The sequence below is a fragment of the Gobius niger genome, assembly GCF_951799975.1.
Source record: "Gobius niger genome assembly, chromosome: 1".
NCBI classification, from domain to species: Eukaryota; Metazoa; Chordata; class Actinopteri; order Gobiiformes; family Gobiidae; genus Gobius; species Gobius niger.
Window position 1 is genome coordinate 59,001,890 of NC_136852.1, and position 26,388 is coordinate 59,028,277.

General features: G+C 41.4%; 1 protein-coding gene across 2 annotated transcripts in view; it reads right to left on the bottom strand.

Annotated features, from left to right (window-relative positions):
- The window catches only part of arb2a (ARB2 cotranscriptional regulator A), a 106,929-nt gene that overhangs the window by 34,043 nt on the left and 46,498 nt on the right, over window positions 1-26,388 (bottom strand). For both annotated transcript variants that reach the window (XM_079577229.1, XM_079577230.1), the window contains exons 8-9: window positions 20,344-20,463; window positions 1,181-1,297 (exon numbers count right to left, since the gene is read on the bottom strand). In XM_079577229.1, the coding sequence (XP_079433355.1) occupies window positions 1,181-1,297; window positions 20,344-20,463 (237 nt within the window). The remainder of the gene's footprint in view (window positions 1-1,180; window positions 1,298-20,343; window positions 20,464-26,388) is intronic.

Below are 26,388 nucleotides of genomic sequence, written 5' to 3' on the forward strand. Positions count from 1 at the left end.
CCTTGATGCAAGGCGACCTTGAGTGCTTAGACAGATGCCAAGCAAATAAAATGTATTATCATTATCATTATTATTATAATTATTTATAAAATAACAACCCACATCATCATTTACATTATAATTAAAAGTAATCGTTGAATAAAAGACAATCTCCACAAGGAGAAAAGGCCAGTGCTATCCTGAATGCACATTCAAATAACATGCACACACAGGCAAGACACCTGAGAGCAAAAACGAGATCCAGAGGCAAAATGGGAGATGACAGAAATATTACAAACAAAAGGCTAGGGATATAAAGTAGGATGTAATACAAATAAAGTGTGTGTGTGTGCGTGTGTGTATGTGTGTGTGTGTGTGTGTGTGTGTGTATGCGTGTGTGTGTGTATGCGTGTGTGTGTGTGTGTGTGTGTGTGTGTGTGTGTGTGTGTGTGTGACATTTGCATCCCTGGCTCTGAAGCAGCTCTGGTCTGGGCTGGTCCTCATCTGTATGTGCATACTGAGTGAGCCCAGGTGCAGCGGATGGCGCAGAGGTCACACCAGAAAGGGCAAGTCCTAAAATGAAGCTAACACAAATGCACATGTGCGCGTGCATTCGATCTCACACGCTTAACCGCGAGCGCATCAACACACGAAGCCACACTTAAGATATATGGATGCCCAGCCGCAAACACGCCAAGCTGCTTTAACTGTCTGAGTTATTCATTGACATGCACAAGGGGAAAAAAAAAGAGATGATATGTCTGAGCAAAAAAATATTGCAGGCATGTTTTCCACTATGGGCAACATTTTTTGCAGAATAGTGACAAAAAAAGAGGAGGAAAAAAAGACACGGATGATTTGCGTTTTAACTAATTTACCTACTCACTTATTGTCTATCATCTATTACTTTACGGTTCAAAAATAAAAGTACTTCATAAGTCTGTGTACTTTTTTGTGTCAGTCCGTCAGCCTGGATAGCAGAGACAAAAGTAATGAAAAAGCCACAAAAGAGCCACAAAAACATTTTGTACTTTTTGCAGTTTTGTAGGCCTTAGTTTTTTAATGAGACATTAGAATTGGGTAAAGCTGAACTGGACAAAATGCGCTCGGTTCAGGCGGAGGGTAAGAGGTCAAAGCAGTTCAAATGCCTAGCTCAAACACCCATTTTCCAACATAGGACAAAGGAAGCAGAAGTGCATACCTGCTGCATCCAGTCCTGAGTGGTTTTGGTGGTGTCTTGTAACCAGATGTTGTGGGCCGAGTCGGTGAGGGCCACGGCGCACACTTTATGCTTCACCTCCGCTTCTCTCTGGTTCATCTGCAGCGAGAAACGACAATGCATTCAAAGGCATGTGCATTGTAAGACCGTGAAACATCAGCAAAAATGACTCACGCAGCTAATCACTCTCTGTAAAAGGAAAGACCACTGTTAATACCATTGCAACTCATAGCAACTCTGATACAGCGAGCATTCTGATTCAGTCCGCTGTATGTGTGTTACGAAGTGAAATATGAAAGAGCCGTACCACCAAAGAATGTCCTTGTCACGTTGTGTGCAAATGTCCTTTCCTGCGCACGTTCAAATACCTTGGTCCCCGTGCTTAATACCCTTTCCCTTCACATGTCAAACGCGTGTGAATGTGGCGTCCGCGAGCCCATCTTCTTATTCCCTTCTGAATGTCAATGCCAAGGAAAATGTCACACAAAGGACTTGTTACGGCGCTACAATAGACTTCCCACACCGCTGGTCTCACCCCAAGAGTACTGTAGCCAGGCCTTGGGAGCAGCATTTCAGCTCCTTTTTAGCTTTAAGATAAAATGGGAAGAATAGGAAACAGGATTTGCAACAATGGCTTAACAATCACTTGGGGAAAGAGTGGGTAGTCAGAGATGCTGCTATGTGGCGCAAGCCGGTTATTAAAATTGATAAAATAGAAGCTGACAAATTGATGCGATTTAGAGAAAAGGTCAATGTGTCAAATATTCCATAATTGGATGAATGTCGTTTTTGGCAGAGAAGTGTGGCATGGAAATATGACATAATGACAATGTATATGTGAAGTTACACACAAGGTGGAAAGGTTTCTTTTTTGTTAGTACTGCAGACCTTACATTAAAGTTACAAACACCCCCCAAAAAGTTTAATATGTAGTTTCATCTACCAATAAACAGTCTGGATAACCAAAATATTTTATGAAATGCTTTGAGTCACTCTGACAAGCAAGTACCTGCAAATAACTGTGCTGTAAAAAAGTAACCAGACAATATGGATTCTACGAAAACACTATAAACTCACAAATGAACTCAAAGACAAACACAGACAGAAGAGTCCATGGGACTAACAAAATCACTGTACTATTTTTCTGGAACCAAGTGGGCTTCTCATCCAGGAAAGATAGAAGACCAGAGCAAGAGACAATATACTATACATTAAATAGAAAAACAAGTATAAGGGAAACAATGCAATAAATTAAATCAGAACAAGATTATACAAGCAGTACTAAGTAACTAATGCCCCTAGAGGCCATAAGTGCCACTGAAGGTGTCATAGCATGTTGCGTTTTTTTAGTCATTAAGTCTCCGTGAGAGTAAACACTACGCTGATAGAAAAGACAAAGGGAGAGAGGGATATTGTACATCCAATTACACAATGGAGATAATTTTTTTTCACTCAAACTTGGCTGTAAATACTGTTTAACTGGTGCTAGCCCACAGTTAGCTTTGCCCGTTAGCCTGTTAGCTTCTTCTTCGTGATTCCATTAGTGCGTATTGGTGACTCAGACCCGGAGGCAGTGAAGTTGCAATTGTGGTTTTCTGGCCAGAAACACCAGGGATGATGAAAGACCCCCCAATCATCCCATTAACACTTGTATTACCCCTGGAGGGACTACGAAAAGGATTTATTAAGTAGTAGTTTAGCCTGCATACTTGAGTGCCTGAGAATCAGATCTATATTAAAGCTATGTTTGTGAGTGTCAAAGTTATGTTGCGTATTTTGTGAGAAAATTCACCCGAAAATTAAATTTATCTTGAAATAATTTGTGTAGCAACCATGGCCATTCCTTTGACCGAATCTTTGAAATATTTCTGCAACAAAAAGGATTTTTACTAACTCCACCATATCCACTTCACTGCATTCAGAGCCACTAAAACAGCTTCACTGGCACAATACGTTGTACCTGACCTTTCACGTGGCCCTCAATGTAGTATAGTGTTCAGCCTTTGGAGCTGCTGCTGCCACAAAGACAGCTAATTGCACCTTTTTGTGACGCATAATCTTATTTTCACCTGCCTCACTATGTGGTTTGGGATAGGCGTGTGTTTGTACATACAGTAGGTGCCGACTGGAAAAGGAGGCAATACAATTCATGTTTATTTATCTGGACGAAGACTTGCAATAGGCGATGAGACAGAATTTAACAGCATGCTAAGCTAATCTCTGGTCGAGATAAATACTTCATTTCTCTCCTCTCCCCGTGACGCTCCTTTTGCTCGCGACTGCTCCGCTGATGCAACATCTAAACACCGGCAATAATAAAGACAATTATTTAGGCCTTTGATAATTATGTGTCAAAGGCAGCGAAAGCCACTAGATAATTGGGCAAAAACTGAATGGTAATCCACAATGGAGATCCCCATGGGGAAGACGGGCAGCGCCATCCCTAGAAAGAAATGTTGAGGAAATCGACGACAAAAAAAAAAAAAAGAAAAGAAAAGAAAGATGAGAGCTCTTTAAGGGGCCTTGCTCACTGTCAGATAGTCAGTGTGAAAAGCCACAATTATACATGGAGAGCGCGTACGCCAAACAACAGATAGGACGACAACAGCTACAGGAAGAATGACAGTGTATCAAGTGAGAATTAAAAAAAACAACAACAACAAAAAACACAGCAAAATCCATGGTGTTGGTGTGGGAAGTGGGAAAATACTGCGCAAGAGGCCAAGGGGAAGAGGGAGAGAGAGAGAGAGAGCGAGAGGGAGAGAGGCCCCCTGTGACGATGCCAGTCAGAAACTAGGCTTATGATGTGGCTACAGAGTGCACTGCCAACAGCCACAGATAATCTAGGACTACCCACTGAGCACTGAAGCACTGCTTAAATATTTGATTGATTAACTGTCCCAGCGCTGCCAGGGAGCAAGAGAGGAGCAGCGGAGGAAAAGCCAGGGCAATGCACCACAAACAAACAAACATGGATCATACAAGTGCACGCGGGGACACATACTTACCCATACGTCCCAACAGGCCGACGTTGGAACAGGAGTGTACACAGTATACAGGGAGAAACGCATGTGCAGACAGACACAAAGGCTTGGATAAACAAATAGACATGGTTAGCTCTGGCAGTGATTTCTTGAATCATAAATCAATGAGTGGATAGACCGTCAGGCAAACAGTGGTCCATGTAGGGTTTTCAACCAATTATCAAGATAGGTATGAAAACAGATCAACATATGTGATTAGTTTATTTCATTTGAAACAGAGACAACGCACAGTACAAATGATCCTTAAACATTAGATACTGTATACTGTGTTGTGCCAGTTGCAGCGCACATGATGTTATTTTTGTTCGGGACAATTACATGACAAAAAATGTATAAAACTAATTATATCATTAAACACTGATGCTCAGTCAGGCAGTTAGCAAGGCTTCTTCAAGGGGCACTGAAGAGGTCAGAGAGTCAAGTCTAGGGTTCAGTAACTCCTGTTTTAGTTCAGCCCTGCCTCAGAACTATGCCTTCTCCTGATTGGATGTGGATTAGTTGATGGTTAGAATCATTACAGCTATTAATAGAACAAACACAATAAGTATAGTAAGAGAAAAATAGTAAGGTCCCTGTTCTAGCTAACGCTGCCAATATCTACAAGCAATAAAAGTAATCAAAGGTCATAGTATATTGACAAATGATGCGTCCGAGGTCTGTTCCACTCATTACGTCCGATGTGCACCGTTCACGCTCAGACACACACACATCCCTGTCAATGCCGGGCTGTATAAACACCAGGCAGCTGGCTCCACCATGCTCCGACACCATCCACAGGAAGAGACAATGCTAGTGCTTCCTGTGGCTTTGAAGCAGCAGTCCCAGGTCGCATGTCGGGCCAGGCTTCCTCTGTCTTAACCGCAGGAAGGAAGCCCTCTCCAGCAGGAGGGTACAATGCCGTAGAGACGGACAGGGAGCATCACCTCGTATCAGTGTGCGGCAGGCGGTGTTAAGGGAGCTTTTGTGCTGATCAGGTCACAGTTTATGACAAAGGGACCTCAAACAATCATGAACATAATCAAGATCAAATTGATCATCTACAGACTCAAATGAGATTAAACTAAAGCAAACCTGAATCACAGCCATCCTTAGAGACCCTTGAAGGAAGGTTGGATTTCATTGGTTAATTGATATTATGGGCTTTGTTATTGGCACAACAAACAAATCATAATACAATGCAAATTTCACACACAAATGACTACTTTTACAAGAAACTTTTATAGGGCAAAAAGACTGTTATCCTACAAGAAGTAAATAAAAAAAATGTCAACTAACAACCCCAAGGACTACACTTATCAATGCCATGACCTAAGACACAACTTAACCCCATCTAAACCAGACGTTAACATAGACTCATGACTAAGACTGGACTAAACCAGGGCTTTAATATACAACTCCACCCGGAACAGAATAAATTCATGACTTATGACAAGGAATAAGCTGAGAGCAAGACTGGAAAATTCAACCAAACTACAACATGAACAAACAAACTTGCAAACAGCAGCTTTACAACCTGCTCCATGGTCCCCTCCCCTCACTCTGCAGTCCGTATCGGTCATGTGGTCAGGGCATGGGGTGAAAAACGGCAATGACTTAACTCCTCTCTTTCCTTGAATGCCTCGTGCACGATAGCAGAAAAAGGAAGATGGCGGGTGGACGGGTCGGGTGGAATTTCAAAGGGGCATTGTTAAATTATATGAGTGACAGGACCGGACAGGGGGCAGAGGGAGTGGGTGCATGTGCGCGTATACCTGTCGCAGAACATGCAAACACACAATTATCAGGGCAGGCACAGAGGAAAAGGAAGGCCAATAAATATTTACTGACACAGCACAAGTGGAGAATGGTCGTCCACCGGTGAAACAAAAGGCAGAGGATGGAGCGCGGCGTGCCAGGAAACCAGAAGGCTGCAAGAGCTGAGGCCGCTAGTGCCCATCAGGAAAACAGGGAAGGGAGGACAGAGGAGGGGCAGGGAGTTTCAACAGTGGACATTTTCAACAACTGCCTACACCAAACTGTTGGCTATAACAAACTTAATCTTAAAGTTTAGGAACATGCATTTTGTGTCACTCTTATCAAACATATAGGAAAATAGTTTACTGGGCAATTCACAACAACAATTTCTGTGTCTTATTCAAACATTTTCAACCTTCAAGGAATTTACATATTGTAGCTTGCTTGGGCTACAGGGAAAATTCAAAAGTATACTATTGTGAATGTAAGGATTATGACAAAGAACACAACGGTCCATCAGTTGAGAAGAGGCCAGTTTTGTTTAGTGACAGCAATTACATCCAAATTCAAATTGATAATTTCTAATTAGGCACATCCCTTAGCAAAGTTGATTTGTAGCAATGTGACTAATTAAGCTCGTGTGTTAATTAGGAGGCTTCTTGGTTAAGGAAAAATAGCACATGGTACAGTGGGCAATGTCTTCATTTTCCCAGATCAACTGACCACATTAACTAGCTCTAGTCTGCTGAAATGAGGAAGTTACAGTTGCCTGTCAGAGACGAAGCATCGTTATTTTTGAGCTCTTCTGTTTTCTCTCCTTTTCTTTTACCCACAAAGTGTTACTTGTCTTTCTCCTTGTCTCCAACCCTCCGGCAATGCTGTAATATAGAAACCTAACCTCAATATTTTTTTCCTCGTGGTGCTGGGACTTACTGGCCCATTAAATTTGCCTTCCCATGTGTCAGCTTCCACATTTCCACCATGAAATTTCCTCATAATTAAACTTTCTTAATGATTTATAAGCTATAATAATAGCCATAAGTATTTGAGAGCAGGTTAAAGGCACAGCCTTTAAGTGCACGCTCGGGCATACTCTGTTTTAACATAGTTTCGGATGGGTGACTCTGGGCTGGATATGAGGATGGATAGGCACTGGGAGAAGGGGACTGACAGAGGGAGGGGGCAGTAAGAGGGCCTAACAAGGGAGGCAGGAGGAGAGGGCTTAGACCTTTGTGTCGTAACTCAGCCTGATCCTGACATGGAGGAGAACTGAGCGTTGGCAGCAGACAGAAACCACAGACTGACACACACACGCAGAGAAGACATACGCACAGGCACATAGGCCACGAGAATAACCAGCAGGCACACCAATATCTGTGGGTAGAGGGAAGGGACATTTTTAGCCAAATATTAACACAGCGAACTCAAATAGTTAAATCATTACACATTTATTAAAATAAATGACTAGAAAATTGAGTTGAAAAAGTTCCTCTTGGACATATACACTTGCATCAGTGCACAGCAGTGTCTGAATGATGAGCACAAAGTGAGCACATGATCTTGTGGGCACACAGATCCAGCACACACAGATGTTTGCTCTTTGCTGCCTCTCTGACGGCACGGCTGATATGATTGCCACTTAGGAAATCAGTGTGTTTTCACACCACTCTCAGCTCTGCCAAAGCTAATGTGTTAAATATCCATCGGGTACTGCTGTCCATCGCCGGGACTACACACCGCCTTAGGGGCTGATAAACACTCATTTCTTGTACTAACAGAGATCACAGTTGGCAGACCAGCCAAAAATTCTAAATTGGGGTGCAGTGTGAAAATTTAAACAAGCTATGATGTGGAATTTTCACCCAATTCTTCTAAATTTGGTGTTAGTAGAATAACTTAATTTTGGAAATTCTAATACTTACCACCTTCTGAGAGATGAAGTTTTGCTGTGCCGAAATTGACTTCTTTTGTTACTAATTTGCTTTTGTGAAGCACAATTCATCACATGAATCCCAGTTATTTTTAAGTGTTTTGTAAAGGAGATAACTGCTAATGACAAAAACTTAACATCCCAGGACTGTTTTTCACAGTATCTGTAATGTGAGAGGAAAGAAAGGGAAATTTGCACAAAAAAACAATGCAAAACAAAAAACATTGAATTTAGAGAAAATGAAAAGTGGTGTATGTCCACAGGACACAAGGTACTGTAATGTTTCTGCAATTTACTGGACGACTTGACCTTTGCTTAACTGAGAAGCCGCACATGGACATCGGGAAATGTTTGGAAAAAGAAGAGAGGGAAGGAGGAGTACAAAGTAGGCTAATGAATATAACCACAAACTTGAAAACGATGGCAGCAAACTTTCTTATAGGCAAACAACTTGTTAGGATAAAAAAAAAAAAAAAACTGTCATAAGTTTTTAAGCAATAATGAGATGAAATTAAAAATATACTCAGCAAAGTCCAAATATTGGGTGGAGGCTAAGGTTTTTTCATTTATTTATTTTTTACAGCAAATAAATAGCAAATGTTTCTCTGTTTTATTAGTTTAGAATAAAAATAATTTAAAAAATAAACAGACTTCTTTCTCTTTAATAGTTAAATTAATATACTATAGAAATAACACTTGTATTACATTGACGTATTTTCATAAAAATAAAATAAATTATGTCAAGATTATTTAAACATGGTAAATAAAACAGCTCTACAATTTTGCCTTTATATGGCACGAAGCATAAACATCCAACACACCTTGAGTTGCCTTATTGTTCAAAATGAAAAATTGACTAAAAGTGCCCCTCCAGTTGAAGTGTCTTCCGAGTGATACTGTTGATTAAACTCAAAGCCTGGGAGAAGGCTGAGAGAAACCTGCGCGTACGCAATCTCACAACAATATACAAAAAACACGCACACACGCGTTGGCAAAGAAAGTATACCATTAAGCGCATAAAAAAGCAATTAAATCAAAGTGGTATAGCGCCTGAAGCGATGAGGACTGTCAATTCTGCTGGAAATGCCACAGAAGATTACAGCTGTGGATTCTATAAACCTTTTTTTTTTTTTTGATTGGGGAGTCAATTATTTCTCATTACGGAAGATGCTATTTCGGCAAAGACCTTGTCAGTCAATCATGCAAAAAAAAAAAAAGTCTTTAAAAGCGTGAATAGAGAGAGGTTGAAAGAGGTGGAGGGGTTTTGGAGAGGGGGGACACGCTGACCCCTAAACCCACCCAAACTCCTACTAGTAGTCAAATTACCTTTTTAGCTGCTACACCTCTGTCAGGTCTTTGTCAGAGTATGGTAATTAGGGCCCTCCGCTGCAGTGAACGTTTGAAAAGAAAACAGTATATTTATTAGTTTATCTCAGAGAGCGGTATTTATGTGGAGCTGAAGGTAAGTTTGAATGCGGTGATTATCTTGTCATTTCCAGCCTGTTTTTCTGAGAGAGCCTGTGTGTGTGTGTGTGTATCTCTCGGCGTCCAGACTCTCACCGCGGACATACATTTGTGCATCTATATAAGTGTCTACGGTGCACTATATATTCATACATTCATGCGGAGCGTTTGTGCGGCACTTCTTCCCCATCCTCTTTGTTCTGCGTCGGGTTTGACACCTCGAAACAATAGCAGCGCTTCAGTTTCGCCCCAGCCACAGCCCACCAGCAGCAGCAGCCGCACACCACATGGACTGGAGCTGCCAATTAGCACTATCAAACAGCCATCATAAGCTGTCTGCCTACCACAAAAAAGAGAGGAGGAAAAAAAAATAAAAAAGATTCCACAACAAATCAATAATTCACCATTTCTGTCAAAAGCAATCACACTCATTAACAGAACGGAGGGGCGTGAGTGTGACCGCTAACTGTGTTGTTTTGATAGTCGTATAGAATGAGTTAAGTTGGGCTGACGTGTGTGAGGCGCGCAAAGTTTCAAACTCCAAGAAAAACTACTCTGTCGAGTTGGAAAAAGTTGCTTTTTATCCTGTTGATCTCATTGGTTATAGCAATACATCGACTAATTCAATCATCGCATTACGAGATTTAAGTGGAAAATGGCCGGAAAAGTTTACAAATGGAGAACAAAATGTTATAATTTAAGAGTTGCTTTAAGCTTACGGGTATATTGCTCCTAGATTCAAATATTCTGAGCTTGCATTTTCCGAGAATAAAATATAAAATAAAAACAACAAATAAGAAAACACCTCTACATGCAAAACATTTAGGCTTAATTTGGGTTATACTTTATTTACTCAATTATACTCCGTCAAGTAAGAAGTTTCATAATTCAAAACAATTCAAATTTCACAAACATGATGCTTCATTGCTAATAATCATCAATAAACTGCCCCCACATTGCCACCTTCTTCTTCCCCTGTTGTTTTCGTGCGGTGCCCATGCTGGGCTGACTTGTGCTTACAGCAGGCCACACTGACCGCACCGACCAAAGCAGACGACACTTAGCGGCCCATGGGACAGAGCGAGAGCAGCGTTTAAAGGGGTGGGGGTGTGGGGTCTGGGGTGGGTTGGGGGGGGGGAGGACCTGTCACACACTACGGGTCTCTGCGGGCCAGAGGTGAGCAGAGGTGTCTGGGAGATGCCTGTCGCCCCTCTCTGTGGTCCGCACCCTTTTCATTAACCCGCACCCCTGGGTTACCCACACACACACACACACGCACACTGTAAGGAAAAGGGTGGGGGGGGTGTCAGATAGATGCACAAGACTGGCCCCCGCTGACCACCAGAGACCCACCTCGCTGTCTGTCTGAGCGCAGGATCAAGGCTGGCTTTTTAACAAAATACCGGCACAAACGGCAAAGCCACGCATGGCCACTCTGCCCGGGCAGGGAAAAAAAAACACACGCACACACACATATACAGTACAGTCAAGTGTGGAGCTGGGAAAAACGATGGGGGAACAAAGGACAGGCAGTGCCCCCTAGTGTTTTGATCAAAGAGAGGATCCGACGCCAACTAAACCCCCCCCACCCCCCCAAAAAAAAAAACAATGCCACACAAGTCGATACCGGACACAGGGAAAGAGTGAGTAATGGGGCTCCGGTGGAGGAAGAAGTTGAGTTGTGAAGTAGAACGGGGCAGAGAAGGAGGAGGAGGACAGGGAAGAGAAGACACTTGTTCACAGGTAAGACTCAATAAGTAAGAAGCTCGTCTGTGACTACTCTGGAAAACGGATGGGACATTTTATTTTGTGCTGGCGTGAAGAGGAAGGAGAGAGGGTCAAGCTTAACATGAATGCTAAGTGCTGACTGGGAAGACTTCACACTTTTTTATAGTATTAATCAATGTGCTAAGACAATGTTTTAACAGATTTAAAATAGGTTTAATGTATTTGGGTTATTTACAAGCTGTGGAATGAAGAAGAGGAAACAAAATCTAACAAGTAGCATAACGGGAAGGGAAATAATCCAAAAATAAATATCAAATTCAGCGTTGAAAAAGTAAAACAAATACATAGTAAGTTGGTAAATCTTGTCCTGTTTCTAAAAGGGTAAAAATAGATTCTGACTTTAATCGTGTTTTAGTAATTTTATGACACATTCAAAGGTTTTGATATGCATACACGCTGTAAAAGGCAGATGACAATCCCTTGATGTGGAATTCTTACAAAATGAAAGCACCAGACCGAAAAGGACTTGTTAAATAACCAACATCCAGCTCCATAATGCTAAGTCCACCGTATACAGTACCGAGGCCCGCTCCTCATTCAAAGCTAGCAAACACATCAAAGAATCTATCCAATTCTTTCTCACGAGCCCGCTCCTACACCTTCCCTTTTGCTCTCACCATAACCCTCCCATCGTATTTCACAGCACATAAAGCCTTAAAATGGCACATAAAACAGTTCATCTCTTTTCACTGTCAGCTTTCTAGGCTTCAAAAATTAAATAGGTTTTTACTGCCGGTACAAAACTCAAACGTACATATGAAAAACTGCCCTTATTGGAGGCTATAGTGTTACTTATAGATCAAGTGAATTGCCCATATAGAGTATTCAGTGCTCAAAGTGCAGAGGTTTCAGCCAAGTTTCAGCGACAGAACATCCTTCAGAAAGTTAAAATATAGCGCGAGAACTGTCTGTAAAGCTACAGTCGCATTCACTCGTGCTCTGTAAACCTTAATAAGAGAATCCTTTGACCCTGCTACTGATGGTTTGGAGTAGGCAAAGGCAGTATACAAAGAACTTGAAACATGTTGAGCTGCGAGTGAAGAGTGGATGGCGTTGGATGGAAGAAAGAAGCTCAGAGAGTGGAGGGGAAAAAAAAGGAGGGTTGAACTTAAACCTTTGGAGTCAGAGGGTTGCTGACATTTGCACCGAGAAAAAACGCCGAGCTGTTCTCCGCCTTTCATTACTTAGAACCCACTCTCCCTCCTACATTCACTTCCAAACTATTCGCCATCTTGATGAAAGGAAGGAGGGGGGGGGGACGAAAAAAAAATGACAGACAACACGAACAGGCTTGAATCGGAGTGACGCCTGTGTGACAATTTGCAACCCTGTATGTCCTTAAGATTCCTTCCGGATATTGTATGCATTCTTATGAAAGAATTAACAAGGGGGGAGGACGGGAGGGAGGGGAAGGAGGGAGGAGTAAAAAAGAAAAAAAAAAAAAAAAATGACATGTGACAAGCGGATTCATTTGAGCTGTCAAGATGTCATCTTTAGCACATTCAAACCTCGCGTCAGACGCTTGTATCCTCGCGCTGGTGAAGGTGACCGAGGTCGTAGCCGCTTGACACACCCAGACACAGCAGGTGAATGGAGGGGAAAACACGGCGGATGGAGAAGGAAAAAAAAGAAGCAAGGCACAAGTAAAAGGCAAAGGAGAATGAGAGACTAAATGCGACAAACTCCGAATGATTTAATGCAGCCGCTTATGGAAGGGTTTCAGAAAAGTTTTAGTGTTCTAACGACAGAGGCAGAATGTGGCGTTGGAGCTTTCAATGACTGACTTTGGAAGTACGGGTACAGTAGAGGACATAGAAAGAAATGGCAACAATGAAGAAAACACCGGTTAATGGTAAGTAATGGCGGATGAACAAAAGCGGAAGATCCACATTGACCACTAAAACGACAAAAGAGGACGAGAGCGTTTAAGAGAAAAGGGAAACCGAGGCAGACGTCGGCCATGATGCAAACGCGCCGAAGGGGAACGGGAAGAGCGAACAAAGCACCCTACTGCTCCTGCCCAGCACAACAAAGGCACCCCAGAGCATGATGGGAATTGTGTCGCCGTGTGTCGCCACCAAAACAACATTCGATAAACATACATTGTAACAGCCAGTGCAACTTCATATCGGGTGTAAGGAAAGGATTTGTGTATAAAACAAGGTAATGAGCGACGCACAACAAACCACACAAACCCGACGATTAGCATCAACAGTGATTCTCCTTTGGAAACACTGCTTTAACTGTTCACGTAAAGCAAAGAAATGTACATTCACTCAAGTGTTCTTTTGATTTAGTAATTCTGTTTTGCTTCTACATATTATATTTGAGCACTTGAGGACAGCTTGATAAAATAAGAAAACTTGTATTTGTTCCACAATGGGGAAATTGCTTTGTTGTAGTACAGTATTAAGAAGCAAGAAACGGGACAATCATGAACAAGCAACATAAGCTCAAAAGAGAGAAAAAATTAAATCTAAATTAGAAATATTCAACTAAATAATGATCTAAAAAATATTTAACTTTGATATAAACATAAAGAATTATTTATTATACATATATATATATATAAAATAAGAATAAAGGTACAGTACATTAGCAGCAATAAATCTCAAGTTGACATTTGCTTATAAATTAGCTTAAAGCCACACTGCGTAACATTTCAGCCAATAAATATAATAAAATACAAGCATTTATTTATCTGTTATTGTTGAAAAAAACCTAAATGACCAAACAAAAATGTATCTTTGCTGTGAGCGGCTCACCTCTCAAGACCTGATGTGTAACCTTACTGAGAGGGTGGACGTCTCGAGCTCGCTGATGTTGACAAAAGGCACCCAAATATGACATTTAAATAGGTCAGGTCCTCATCCTTTACATTCATTTGGAGCACGTTTTGTGTTGGTAACAGTACAATCCAAAATGTTACGCAATGTTACCATTAAATGAGAGCACTTTTTCCAGACACTACTGTCCTCCGTAACCTTTCCTGGTCTTGAGTTGTGGACTAGTGTTTTGCCCGAGAACATACAGGCAGTATGCATGAGTATTAAGCTTATTAAGCAATATTTTCTTTGCAAGGTAACAACCAGATAGCAATGACAAATGTGAGACAACCAGTACTGTGCAAGCTTACAGTGTACGCATGAAGATCCAATGGAAACATTGGACATCTCAGTCCAGAAAAAGCGCAGTTTTAGGAACAGCAAGTTCAGAAGGATGATATTGCCGGTGGAGTGTAAGGAGAGAGTTCTTGTTATTATTAATGACAGGGTACTAATAAAATAATGTGATGCAATAACACGGCACAACATCAAAATGTTATGTGAAATGCTATTTGCCAAGAATGTACAAGTAGAAGGTGCAAAACGCAGGAAAAGAGTTTTTGTGTTACGAGGCGGCTCAGTTAAGACATATGCTGTGAGGGCATGAAGCAAGAGGAGTTTTTTAGTTTAATCTATCTGAATGCTAAAGCAAAATTGTATTGATTATAAACTTTTTTTTTCCTTTCTAATTGCAACTTCTTTATTTCCTCTCCTCCTTCACGCACTCGCTTTCTTCCTCCGGCAGGTCTGATATCCTGGTGCTTCAGTTGAACTCTGGGTAGCACTGTCTCCGGGAAAGAGGAGAGAGAGAAAAAAAAAAGAAAAACAAAGTGATCAATGTTGAGAAGGCACGGGGCGCTCATGGACAGGCCAATCAATGGTGGAAAGAACCTTGCCCAGGGCCTTATGCAAATGGAGGCACGTCCCGTAACCTCGGGAGCGAACATGCGCACTAGATCAATGCGGACGGGGGTAGAACCTTACAGCAAGATGAGCCCAAGCCGGTAAATATGTAATGATGAATCCCTCAAGAATTCACTCGAACTCAAACGAACTAGTTCAGGATTTCTCATATCACTGAGTGGCAGAAGAAAGTACATGTTTCAGGGGTGGCAAGAAGGGGAGAAATTAAAGCAGTTCAGAAACAGGATGGAAATGAGTTTGTTGTGAGGGCGGTGTTGGAAGGGGGGTAGACACTTAAACAATATTTGATTTTCTATTACAACTTTGCAGGTGGTCATAATAAAGACAATGACTATAGTAATCATGGGCCATAAGCAAGTCTCATGACAAATGAAATTCTAAAATAGTCCTGTCCCATAAACAATACACCCCAGTAAAGTAGCAATCTATAGTGTTTTTATACTCTTTTGTCTGAGTAAGCAGCAGCACACTTGAGAAGGCTATATACTGTGTTTGCAATGATTATTTCCTACCAGTCCAGCCATTGCCAATTACACAATGTAGTGCATAAAAGTTACAAACTGTATCTCTGTGCGAAATATGAAACAAACTCAATTAATAAAAATCCTACCACAGATTTTCAGATAAATACATTTCTTTCATGTCAAAGAGAATGGCACAGCAGAGACAAGAGGTGAGTATTTTGAACCTCTCCACTCCTCTTCACTGCCAAAAATGTAATCTAGAGACCAAAGATGCTCCTGAAACATAGAGAAACACCAACAAAGGTGCGAATAATGGCGACGTATTGAAGGGAATACTTCACAAAGCCTATTGTGTGAGTATCCTTTTCAGGCAGCAAACCCGCTGTAATTTGGTCTGCGTCATCTGCCTCTAGTCACAATGCAGCACTACAGCTTTGAAATGGATGGCAAATGAAGGCCATTTGTACATAATCACAGCAGATAGAAGAATTCAGAAGACCTACAATGTGTTGTTGAGGTGGAAAGAAAGACCTTGGTCTATCTGTGGCAGCCAGTGCACCTATGGCTTGGCAAAGAGAGGTGCTTTTTTTCTTGAAACAAGCAAATCAATTCAAATCAAATCAGCTTGCTAGCCGTGACATTTAAACAGTTCAATTTACATCCTTATGTTAAGAGGAGGGACGCACTCTAGGATGCCTATTCATTCTCAAAGAAATTAGACGTCTATATTTCAGCTGCCTAATAGAGCAAATGTGCTGTAGCTTGACTGAGGAAGAAACTGTGTCTTTTCACGGTGCACAATAAGCCATTGTCTGTCATTACCAATGAAGCACGGAGACAAAGAGAAAGATAATATACATTGTATAGATAGCTCAAGAAAAAGCACAGTGCAAGATATGGGTGCATAGCTGCAAACACTATCAGTAAGGGCGTACCAAGCCAAGTGCACACAAGCTAAAACACACTTCTGCTGGTACACTGGTGTATGTCCTGAGGGCTGCTGTCCTGCTGTGCAAGCTGGCAGCCACTTTTGTCATGGTGGTCCTTTTGTTTCACATCAAACAAAACGCCACAGCTTTGCATACGGCTCCACTAATTTCTGCTAGTGTGCCCCAGCCATTTATCATTGCCTCTCACCCTCTGCTCATCTCCCTACCTCACACAGTTATGATAGCTTCTCTTGCATGCTAGATAATGCAGGCTGTTAATATGCACTTTCTGGCACAGACATTATAAATGCGAAGACATAATATGATGATGTAGCATGAACATGTAACTATGAAAAACCCAAAAACAACAAAGCAAACATTGACCCACAGGATGAAATTTAAATGAAAATAAATCCGTATCTGAAATATACATCACATTTAGACCTTTTTAGCAAACATTTAAACATTATCTATAATTCAAGACAGAGATATTTACATACAGGTACACTCAGGAATACAGACAAGACAAGCAACTTCCCTGTTAGTGCTCTAAGCAAAAGCCTACCAGCTAGAGAGGACCTTGAGACAAAAACAAACCTTCTCTTCATCCCATCCAGGAGCCAAAAACAAGCAAGCACTTATGTTTTGAAGGCAGAAAGACATGCACAAGACGAAAGGAGTTATGGAAGCTGCATTTAGATATCAACACAGCTCAAACGATTTTGTCAACAAACTAGGTTTTCTCCATTATGCCACGAAACCCTAAAAGACAGTTAACAGGTTGTTGTTTTTTGGCACTTGAGGCAGACCAAATGGAACACAAAATCAAAACGAAAACATCCAGTTTTAGACACAGATATTCAAACAAACAAGTCTCAAGTGTGCACTTAATAAACGTTTATTTCTTCTATACTATCTTCAACAGGGCTAAAGTAAGCAAGGACACAGATACTGGAAAGAAACCCTCAAAAGCAAAAGTCGTACTTAGGCTTCATCAGCTGGTATAGCTGTCATGTGAGATTTCAAACTTTGTTCATTTTAACTTAACATGATTCAATTTTTTTTTCCTGGTTTGGAGATGGTATACACTAAGTTAAGACATATTTTTATCTAATTTAGATTTATTCCAGACCCTCTTTAAACATTTGATCTTGATCTAAGCCTAGCTGTACTTTTTATGAGGTGGCGCTTGGTGTGAAATGTTTGAGAAAAGCATAGAGATTCAAAAAAAAAAACTGAGGACACTCTACACAAAACATACACTAATACTTTGATGCACTGAATCAATACAATAATACTGTATGAAATATTTGATTGATTTGCGGACTCTTACAACAAGTTTCACACGTTTAAAGATATTGCACTATGTTTATAAAACTTTTAATTACATCTATATATAGCAAGTCAATTGTAGAGGATGGGACGATTTCTTAAGTCCCTGAAAGTAGAACTTCTCGTCCAAGTTGCAGTGATTTACCGAGGGGTGTTTGATCCTCTACACAGCGATACAGTCATGTGGTCCACAAGGACACAATACATCCTCTATATCTGTCTTTACCTCAAGCATTTCTTCCCACATCTGACACCGAGCCTCAACAGACAAACAACATCAAAACTACAGATGAAATCCAGCCATACTCATTATAGTCACAACAGATGGTGCCGTGCGACATACGTAAACTACACTACTGTAAATAGTGTTTGCTCACTTAAATCTTGTTTTTGAGGGGCTGTAATGGCGGCTGCAGGGCTGTCTGGTTGGCACCCACACATTAGTGTACTGGGAGACAGATGCATTCTTACATAAGATCTTGTATAATGGTCCTGTCCTATCCAATAAAGGTGCTCCTTTTTCACTCGCAGGTTATTGGCAACTTCTTCCTTTATACTGCCCCCAGAACCACTTCACCTGGCCTTCTAAGTATTGGTGCCGTTGGTTGAAGACGAATATATGGACAAGTAAGAAGAAAATGTTAATGTTTGTTTTGAAGACCTTTTAAGAAACTACATTTCCGCTTACAGATACAGATGGTCCGAAATCTGTGGGAGAATAACACACAGGAAAAGATTTGCAATGCAATACACTTAACGATTCTGCACAAGAGACGGAAAAAGGCGAGCTGACCTGGTATGAAACAGAGTCAGACCAGGCTGCAGAGGCAAAAGCGCGAAAAGAGAGTGAATAAGCTGTAAAATGTGAACCGAGATGGACAGATTCTATGATAACTGGAACAGATAGCATGGAAAAGGGCAAAAAAGAAAGAAGAGGAGAGAGAGCGAGAAGCCTTCTCTCCCTGCAGCGTTAGGCTCTCTTTCCCTCTTGCACTCTCATTCAAAGGCAGTTAGCTCCTCTTTGATGTATCTATAATTAGTCAGTACACACAGTGAAGTGTTTTAAAAGAAAATCAAATTGCAATGAAACACTTGAGTGCTCCAATCCGAGGCTAACATGCACTGGAGCAAGGGGAGCGAGCAGGAAAAATTAATGGTTGGCCTTTTTGATGTGCTTGATCAGAAATGTATTTATTAACTGCAAAGGGGAGTAGTAATTAACCCACAGACAGCTTGTTTTCCCAGGGTCTTCTCATGTGTCAAACGGTTCATCCCGCAAGGCTCCCTCACTCACACGCAATCCTTCCTATGCTGCACTAAAGTCGATGGTTAGGACATATTTCTGTTTTTGTCAAGAATTCTAGTTCTGGGAAGTGTATGCTCAATGTCACAGAGAACAATAGCATGCAGTTACAACATAAGTTAATCTTTCTTTAAGTCGGCACTGTGGTTCAGTGGATAATACTCTTCACTTGTAGCAGGAAGATCCCAAGTTGAATCCCCTCACTGCCTGTGTGTATGGGTGTATTTCTCCCAGGTGTTCTGAGTTTCCCCCATCAAGCCAAAATAGTCCAAGTCCTCCAGCTAGTCAGTCCTAGACCTGACCAAACCTAGCTGAAGATCTGAATCTGGGTCTATAACAGGTTACCCCAGTCAAATACAGAAGAGGACTTTTCCTACAGGGATGATCAGGTTGGACACACACAAGAAAATTACATCAAAACAAACTTCTTTTTTTGACAACAGTTAAACAACAGTGCCCAGGTGTGCAACAATTTATTATTATTGCTATGCCGAATGCCCTTCCAGTCCCTTCAGTGTCTGGATTGCACCGAATACCAAATATGCCAAGTCCTGCCATATACTGTATGAATGTTCTACAATAAAGGAAGGATTGAGACACATTGTGAAGAAGAAAGTCTCTGAGCCAGTCAAACAGAAACAAATAGAGGGAATATCTAGTCTTCGTCACAGAAAGAAAGCCCAGGAGATTGTTGAGCTGTCACGGACAAAACACTGCATGAATATTTAGCAGGCAAATTAAAATTACAAAATACTAAACAAAAAAGAGTAGGTGGAAGAAAGGAAATAAAATATTCCTGAAAACACCGTTGGGACAAGTGGCCACCTTTAGCTCTTTCTAGCTATTATTGTAGTGGCTTCTTCTCTCCTCCTTGATAGAAATAGAAACAAATATGTCCGACAGAATATGCTATCGTGAATATAAATGACTGCATTGGGAGCAGGTATTTGATAAGAACATAAACAGAGGAAGTCATACTGCATGCCACTTAGCGGCATTTACAGCCCTGATATAGATTTGTTTACATTAAAACATGTCATAGTATGTATGTTTAGTATTATTACTAATCAGTTAGTAGCAGATCAGTGCAGATCTTTACGAGCTCTGTGTAATCCCTTTTTACCTCCTTTCTTGATGGATGTGGAAGGAGAATGCCCGAGGACTTGAAATTGCTTGTTTAGAGGAGCAGTTTTCACAAAACAAGCAAAAATGAAATGTGTTCAATAATTAATGTACTCTAACACACTTGACTTGTCTGCCTGTCTCATGGATCCGCCTCGGTATGACTTGTAATGTGCTTGCGAAGAGTAAACCTGTATGAATGATTTAATGTAGTGATGTTGTCTCTTAGCGTGTTTTCCTGTCACATGGAAGATAAAAGGGACAAACGGAAAAGCTAATCACTCACCAGCTCAACGAAAGAAAGGCCTCCATAGCTGTGGGCAACGATGAAGACATTCTTGGCTGCTGCTCCGGACACAAAGTGGTCCCACACATACAGCACATGTTCCTCAGAAGAGCCATTATCCTGAAACACACATTTTTTTCATATTTATTTATTTATTTACACACTGCCTGACCAAAAAAAGTCACACAAAAAGATCACATGCTCTAATATTTCATTGGACCGCCTTTAGCTTTGATTACGGCAAGCACTGCGCCATCTTTAGCTTCTTACCTGGCAGTAAGTGGGCTGGACAGACAGCCATGGTGAGATTATGTACAGCAGTGGCCCCTCCCCCATGCTTTTCCTCCAACAGACCGTACCAGACTGGAATATCTTCCGCTACTGCGGGTGGCCGTGGGTTCCGGGGTTTGCCTCACACTCTTTAATACTAGCGCTAGAGCGAGACCCATCGATATATTCTCTGCCTCTCGGGACATGGACAGTGTTTAACTCACAGTGGGAGAAATTGTTTGTTATTTTTCCTGCAAAAGCTTAATAACACGCGGGAGGCTGCAGACAATGTTAATGTAAGAGAAGAACGAAGGGAATGCCGCCAGTGCTCGTTTTAGTCAGCGCTGCTTGTAGCACACGCCTGAGCCGACCCCTTTTTTTCTCTAAGCGACGCCCTCAGGCTACCAGCGAAAGCACTGGTGCACTGCTGTTTGTACGCAAGATACCAACTTCGTCTTGAGCATCGGTGTTGTCAGCCAGGCAGAAGGTCATGCCCCCAGTGGAGCATTCGTTTCTCAGCAAAATCTTGCATTGATGATGGGAGAGTGTAACCATTGCATAATCCCACACATTTTCAGTGGGGTTAAGGGCAGGACTCTGTGGTGGCCAATCCATGTGTCCATCAGGGAAGAAGAAATCGACTGATGGAATAACCTGGTCAGGATGTTCAGGTAGTGAGCTGGTCTCATTCTTTAGGCACATAGTGTTATGAACCTAGACCTGAACATCTGCAGCAATCCCAGCTCATAAGAATCCATGAGGTTTATTTAGTATTTGCATTGTTGGATTATTTCTAGATGTATTGTTCCTGAAGGAAATTTTGTGTTCTACATTTGACAAATCCTTCAAACAGTGCCTCAGGGCAACCTATCAGGAGCTGTGGGTGAGCGTTGTGCAGAGCCCCGGGACCCATCTCTACATCTTGAGCCAGTATCTACCTAGCTGGGGGATTAGCCTTGGGTGTACATTTGGGTTGATGGGGGAGGAAACCCACCCAGACAAAGAGAGAACATGTAAAAGGCCCCATCCTGACTGTGAATTAAAAACTGAACATTCTAGCTGTGCATGTTTGCCACTCTGCCATCTTTTTAAGTACATCAGCAGAGTGGTTAGCTCTCCAGCTGCTGATTAAAAAAATGTGGGTTTAATATATGCCTGTAGATACACAATCCTTCAAGGTACTTCAAACTAACTGCAAACACCTGCAAACCATAACAGCTACAATATATGCATAAGCGATATCAAACTAGGGCTACAGGTGCAAACTCTCACCCTTGGGTCATCACGAATTAAAAAAAACAGCCTTAAATGAAATAATGAAAATAGCTGTGGCCAAAGGTGATTTCCATAAACAGCATTGGTCTGGGTAATCAATAAGCCTTGCATATTGCAAATGCCCCAAATGTAAAACTCAATAGGCAAGGTGACGTAACGTTTAAATCTTAATTTGTACCCTGTTGCCAAATCGATGGCCCATCTATACGCCAGCGAAAGGCATAATGGGAACACACTAGTGGAAGGTCAAAGGAAAAAACAACAGCAGTGAGACGCACAAACACACTCGCATCTGCATATGTCCTCAATCGCAAAGTCTGCCCGGCCACTGCGCACCAGCATAGCCAGAAGACATGTTTAATTAAGCACACAGGTAAGCACTTAGCCATGGCTTGAGAGAACAATAGAAAAAGTGCAGGCATGAAAAGGGCATACGTTAATGAACTTGTGACATTGATTCTGGACTTTGATTTCCTTTCAAGCTGTCTGGTTTACAATAGAAATCTACAGCACATTCCCACAAGAGGTTACTGTACAGGGGACCTCGCTGTGGACTAGACGCACCTGCAACAACCATAACACCATGGCCCTCTTTGAATTCATACAACCACAATCATAAAATCGTACAACCAATAAAATCATTATATTATAAATAGTCATAAAATCATATATATATATATATATATATATATATATATATATATATATATTATATATATATATATATATATATATATTATATATTCTATTGACTGACTGTTGAGAACAACATGGTTTTGGTTGTGTTTGGTTGGACATATGCACAAATTACAACGACATTTTTATAGCATATGCAAAAACTGAAAATGCTGGCCTGTTAAAAATGCAAGCTCAATTTAATTGACAGACTAAATGTTTGGTGTGACTCCAAATAAATAACTAGGTATTAGAAAGAAAAGAGGAGGGTCCTAGGAGACATACTTGTTAGTTTCTATAAATATTTTAGAAACGTTGACGGCACTATCAAAGACAGCCAATTAGGTAAATTTTTAGTGAAGGCAAAAATTGAAGAAGGAACATCACAGACACATTTAACCCTTTTTAAAAAGGAGAGCATCTTGTCATTTAAGATAATATTTGTAATGGAGTGTTCCTGTATGCAAGTGCATGCACAGCTGTAGCGTTTGATTATGTGCTGATGTGTGTTTTTGTTGCCATGTTTGTCTAGAGGTAAATTAACCTGTCAGAGTGTTTGTGTTTACTGTGAGATTAGCATGAAAGGGTTGTAGTGTCAGCAACCACCACCACCATGGAGTGTGATGCAAGAGCAGGCAACTTGGCTCTGCCCTGCCCCTCCCGTGCACGGGCCTGTTTATGTGCATGTGTGTGTCGTGTGCATGCAGTCTGGCTGAACTCAAACTGTCTGAAAGGCTGTGACATCAAAGTGCTTTGAAGTCTCCCTCGTCTAACCTCCATGTCAACAGAACACACTGCATTAGGCTACTGCCTCCATCATCCCGCATAAGGGAGATATACGTATATAATCATTAACTGGATCAAATAAAAACAAACATAGCCCTGATTGCTTTGTTGCCAGATCTTATGAACACTGGCTTAACTTTTTCTGAGAGGGAGCAGAAAAACATAGCATTATAATAATGTTACAAGTTGATTGTGGTGAAAAATAGGGACATTGTTAATATCATAACTTGCTCACCCCATGGATAATACTGATTTAGGTAAGTAAGTGCTTTATTTGTGAGTATACAATTGTACAACGAAATTGTGCAGTTCAGATGGGTTAGCCCTAAGCCACTGCAACTCTGCGCAGTAAGTTAAAACAAAAATGCTAATGACTTGCGATTGTTGCTTAAATATAGTCTGAACATTCAGAAACAGGTTGTGAACATCCTGGTACTGTCTACTCACCCCTGTGAGCAAAATAGAAAGACAAACACAGAGGGTAAAACACTGTGAGAAGTAAACAGCCATGTTGAATTTGTTACCACCGAATTTTGTCTCAACTTCTGAGAACAGGTGGCAGAATGACACACTTCCTGCTATGGCGGAGCAGTAAATTACCTACACACCATTTGCAACAGTTGCAATTATTTCCTGGGGTTAATTAGCTGCGCTGGAGCTTCCTACCCTGTGAGACTAGTATCTGTCACTACTCTTCGCACAGCATCTAACCTAGTTTATTTTTCCACACTGTTTCTCCATGTGTCTATCTGCCAGCTTTGTCACAACAGCGCCCCAGCTGTACACCTGTTGCCAGCATCCTTCAGCCATGACTGTCACGGGACATTTGAGATTGTGCGCTGTTTGTGATTGGAGGTTTATTGAGTATAAAGCGCTCCATAATGCCCCCTTGGTGTAATGTAAAAATTGGAATTGGTCCCCTTGGCATGGACACATTCCAGCAACAGCTTATTAAAATATTAATGCATAAATTAAAAGACAGTGTGCTAAGAGGATGAGAGGTGAAACTTAATGGACAATATCAAAGGGCAGCTTCGGCAGGTCCAACTAATATGGGGCAAGCATGGCATCATGAAAGAAAAATAGACCAATCCTGTTAATGACTGGATTTCATTTGTACAGGGTTCATGTCAACAGTTCACGATGCAGTCTACAAACTACTGTACACTATATATGATTGATTTACTAACCACTTATTAGTACTACAGTGTGTTGATTAGAAAATGCTTGGCTTCTCAATTTCTTGTACTCCTTTCATCTCAAACATAATAGCAGAAAACTTGCCTCTTCTAAGCTTGCCTAATCCAATTGGTCTTATGTTTACTCTGTGTAATGAGAAGCAGTAAAAACAGTGCAAAGATATAGCCAAAATAACAGTGTAAAGGCCAAACTAATGTCCGACTACGACAGGAAACAATGAATCCACCAACATCAACACAATCTGACAAACAACCACTTTAGACCTCACTGCCCCTCCCTTCAGCTTCTGCTCAGTTCCCTAAAACAAAAACAGACTTCAGGAGCTGCTCCAGAGGCAAATACTGTAGTTCAGAAATGTCAAAAAGCAGTTTTGGAATTTCTGTCGTATGACAGAAAGAGAAAGCTGATGATGAGGGTCACATAATCTTTTAAATACTCAACTGAGTTTGGACAGAGAAGTATTAACGTTAGCCACCAGCTCTTGTCTGATCTTTTAATTTAAGCAAGAGGTGGAGTTGAGATTTATTTATTTATTTTATGTGTGAACATTGGCTGCTCAACTTTTGACAATTTATGTGACCAGTCTCCTCAGCTTTCCGATCATATTCATCTTTTTTATTATTCCTCCAAAGGTGCTTTGATCACTCCAGGCCTGGACATAGTTAGCCTAATGATTCAATAATAAGCAATAACTCATTAGTCAAATGATTCCTAATATAAATTAGTTTGATGTTGTGAGATATTCAACTTAAAGCAGGACATCAGTGACATCAGTCTACACTTCCATTTAATCAATGTCTGGTTCCTTTGCCGTTCTACTTTCACGTTTGTCTTTTTGTCTCAGTCTTACTCTCTTTAAAAGGCACACGGAGAGACCGTGAAGTTAGCTGGGAGCTGTCTGAGTGCTGATGGCCCCGGAAAGTAAGGGGGAAAAGGGAGGTATGGAGCAAATTAGCGACAGAGATGGGAAAATAATGACTATAGCATTGTGGGTAATTAGCAGGTATGGGGCCTATGGAGAGTTGGGAATATAATGATGTGAGAAAGAGACAGAGAAAAGGGAGAATGAGGTGAAAATGTGTGCAAGACTAACAAGAGGGGGATAGTGTGCATGCATGAGGGAGTGGTAGGGACCGGCAGAGAAATGTGTAGGTGTGCTATTCAACTTTTCAAATAGGGAAATATACAGCCAGTAAGGCAGAGCCTAGCGAGCCACTGTATACAATAAAAAAGCATGCCCTTGGTGGGGTCAGCCTGCTCTGACAATATTTGCCAAGGCATTGTTTCAAATCAATAACTCATTAACAAAGTACAAAGGAAGTTGCTGTGGGTTTGTGAGATTCTTTATTAGAAAAGAGCGGCTCCGGGCCAGAGAGGTCATCGCTGTGACATCTCGGCTAGACCTGCGCTGCCGCCCGGATTGTCAGGTGAAATTACTGCAAGCCATTAATTGACATAAGGCAAAGGAGAGCGGGCAAGCAGACAAGGCGGTGTTTGTTCCAGGATGACCCTGAGGTGCTGTTTGCGTGTGTGCGGAGGTGTGTGCCTGTCCGCAGATGTCTCTATTCGGGTCAGCCTGTATCCACAACAGGTCTGTGTGCCTCTAAGACAGAGGCGGCTCAGTGTGCAGGAGGTGCAAGGGAGGGCAGGATGGATGTGTTTGATGGTTGACCTGACTAGAAGATTGGGAGCAGGGATCTGAGACTAGAGCTGCTCTGGTTCTGCCCAGAGCAAAGACACAATCACATGGAGACAAACAGATGTTCCTGCAATTAACACACGCAGACACAAAAAGAGATTCAACATTTAAAAAAAGAGAGTCAATATTTAAATGCATCT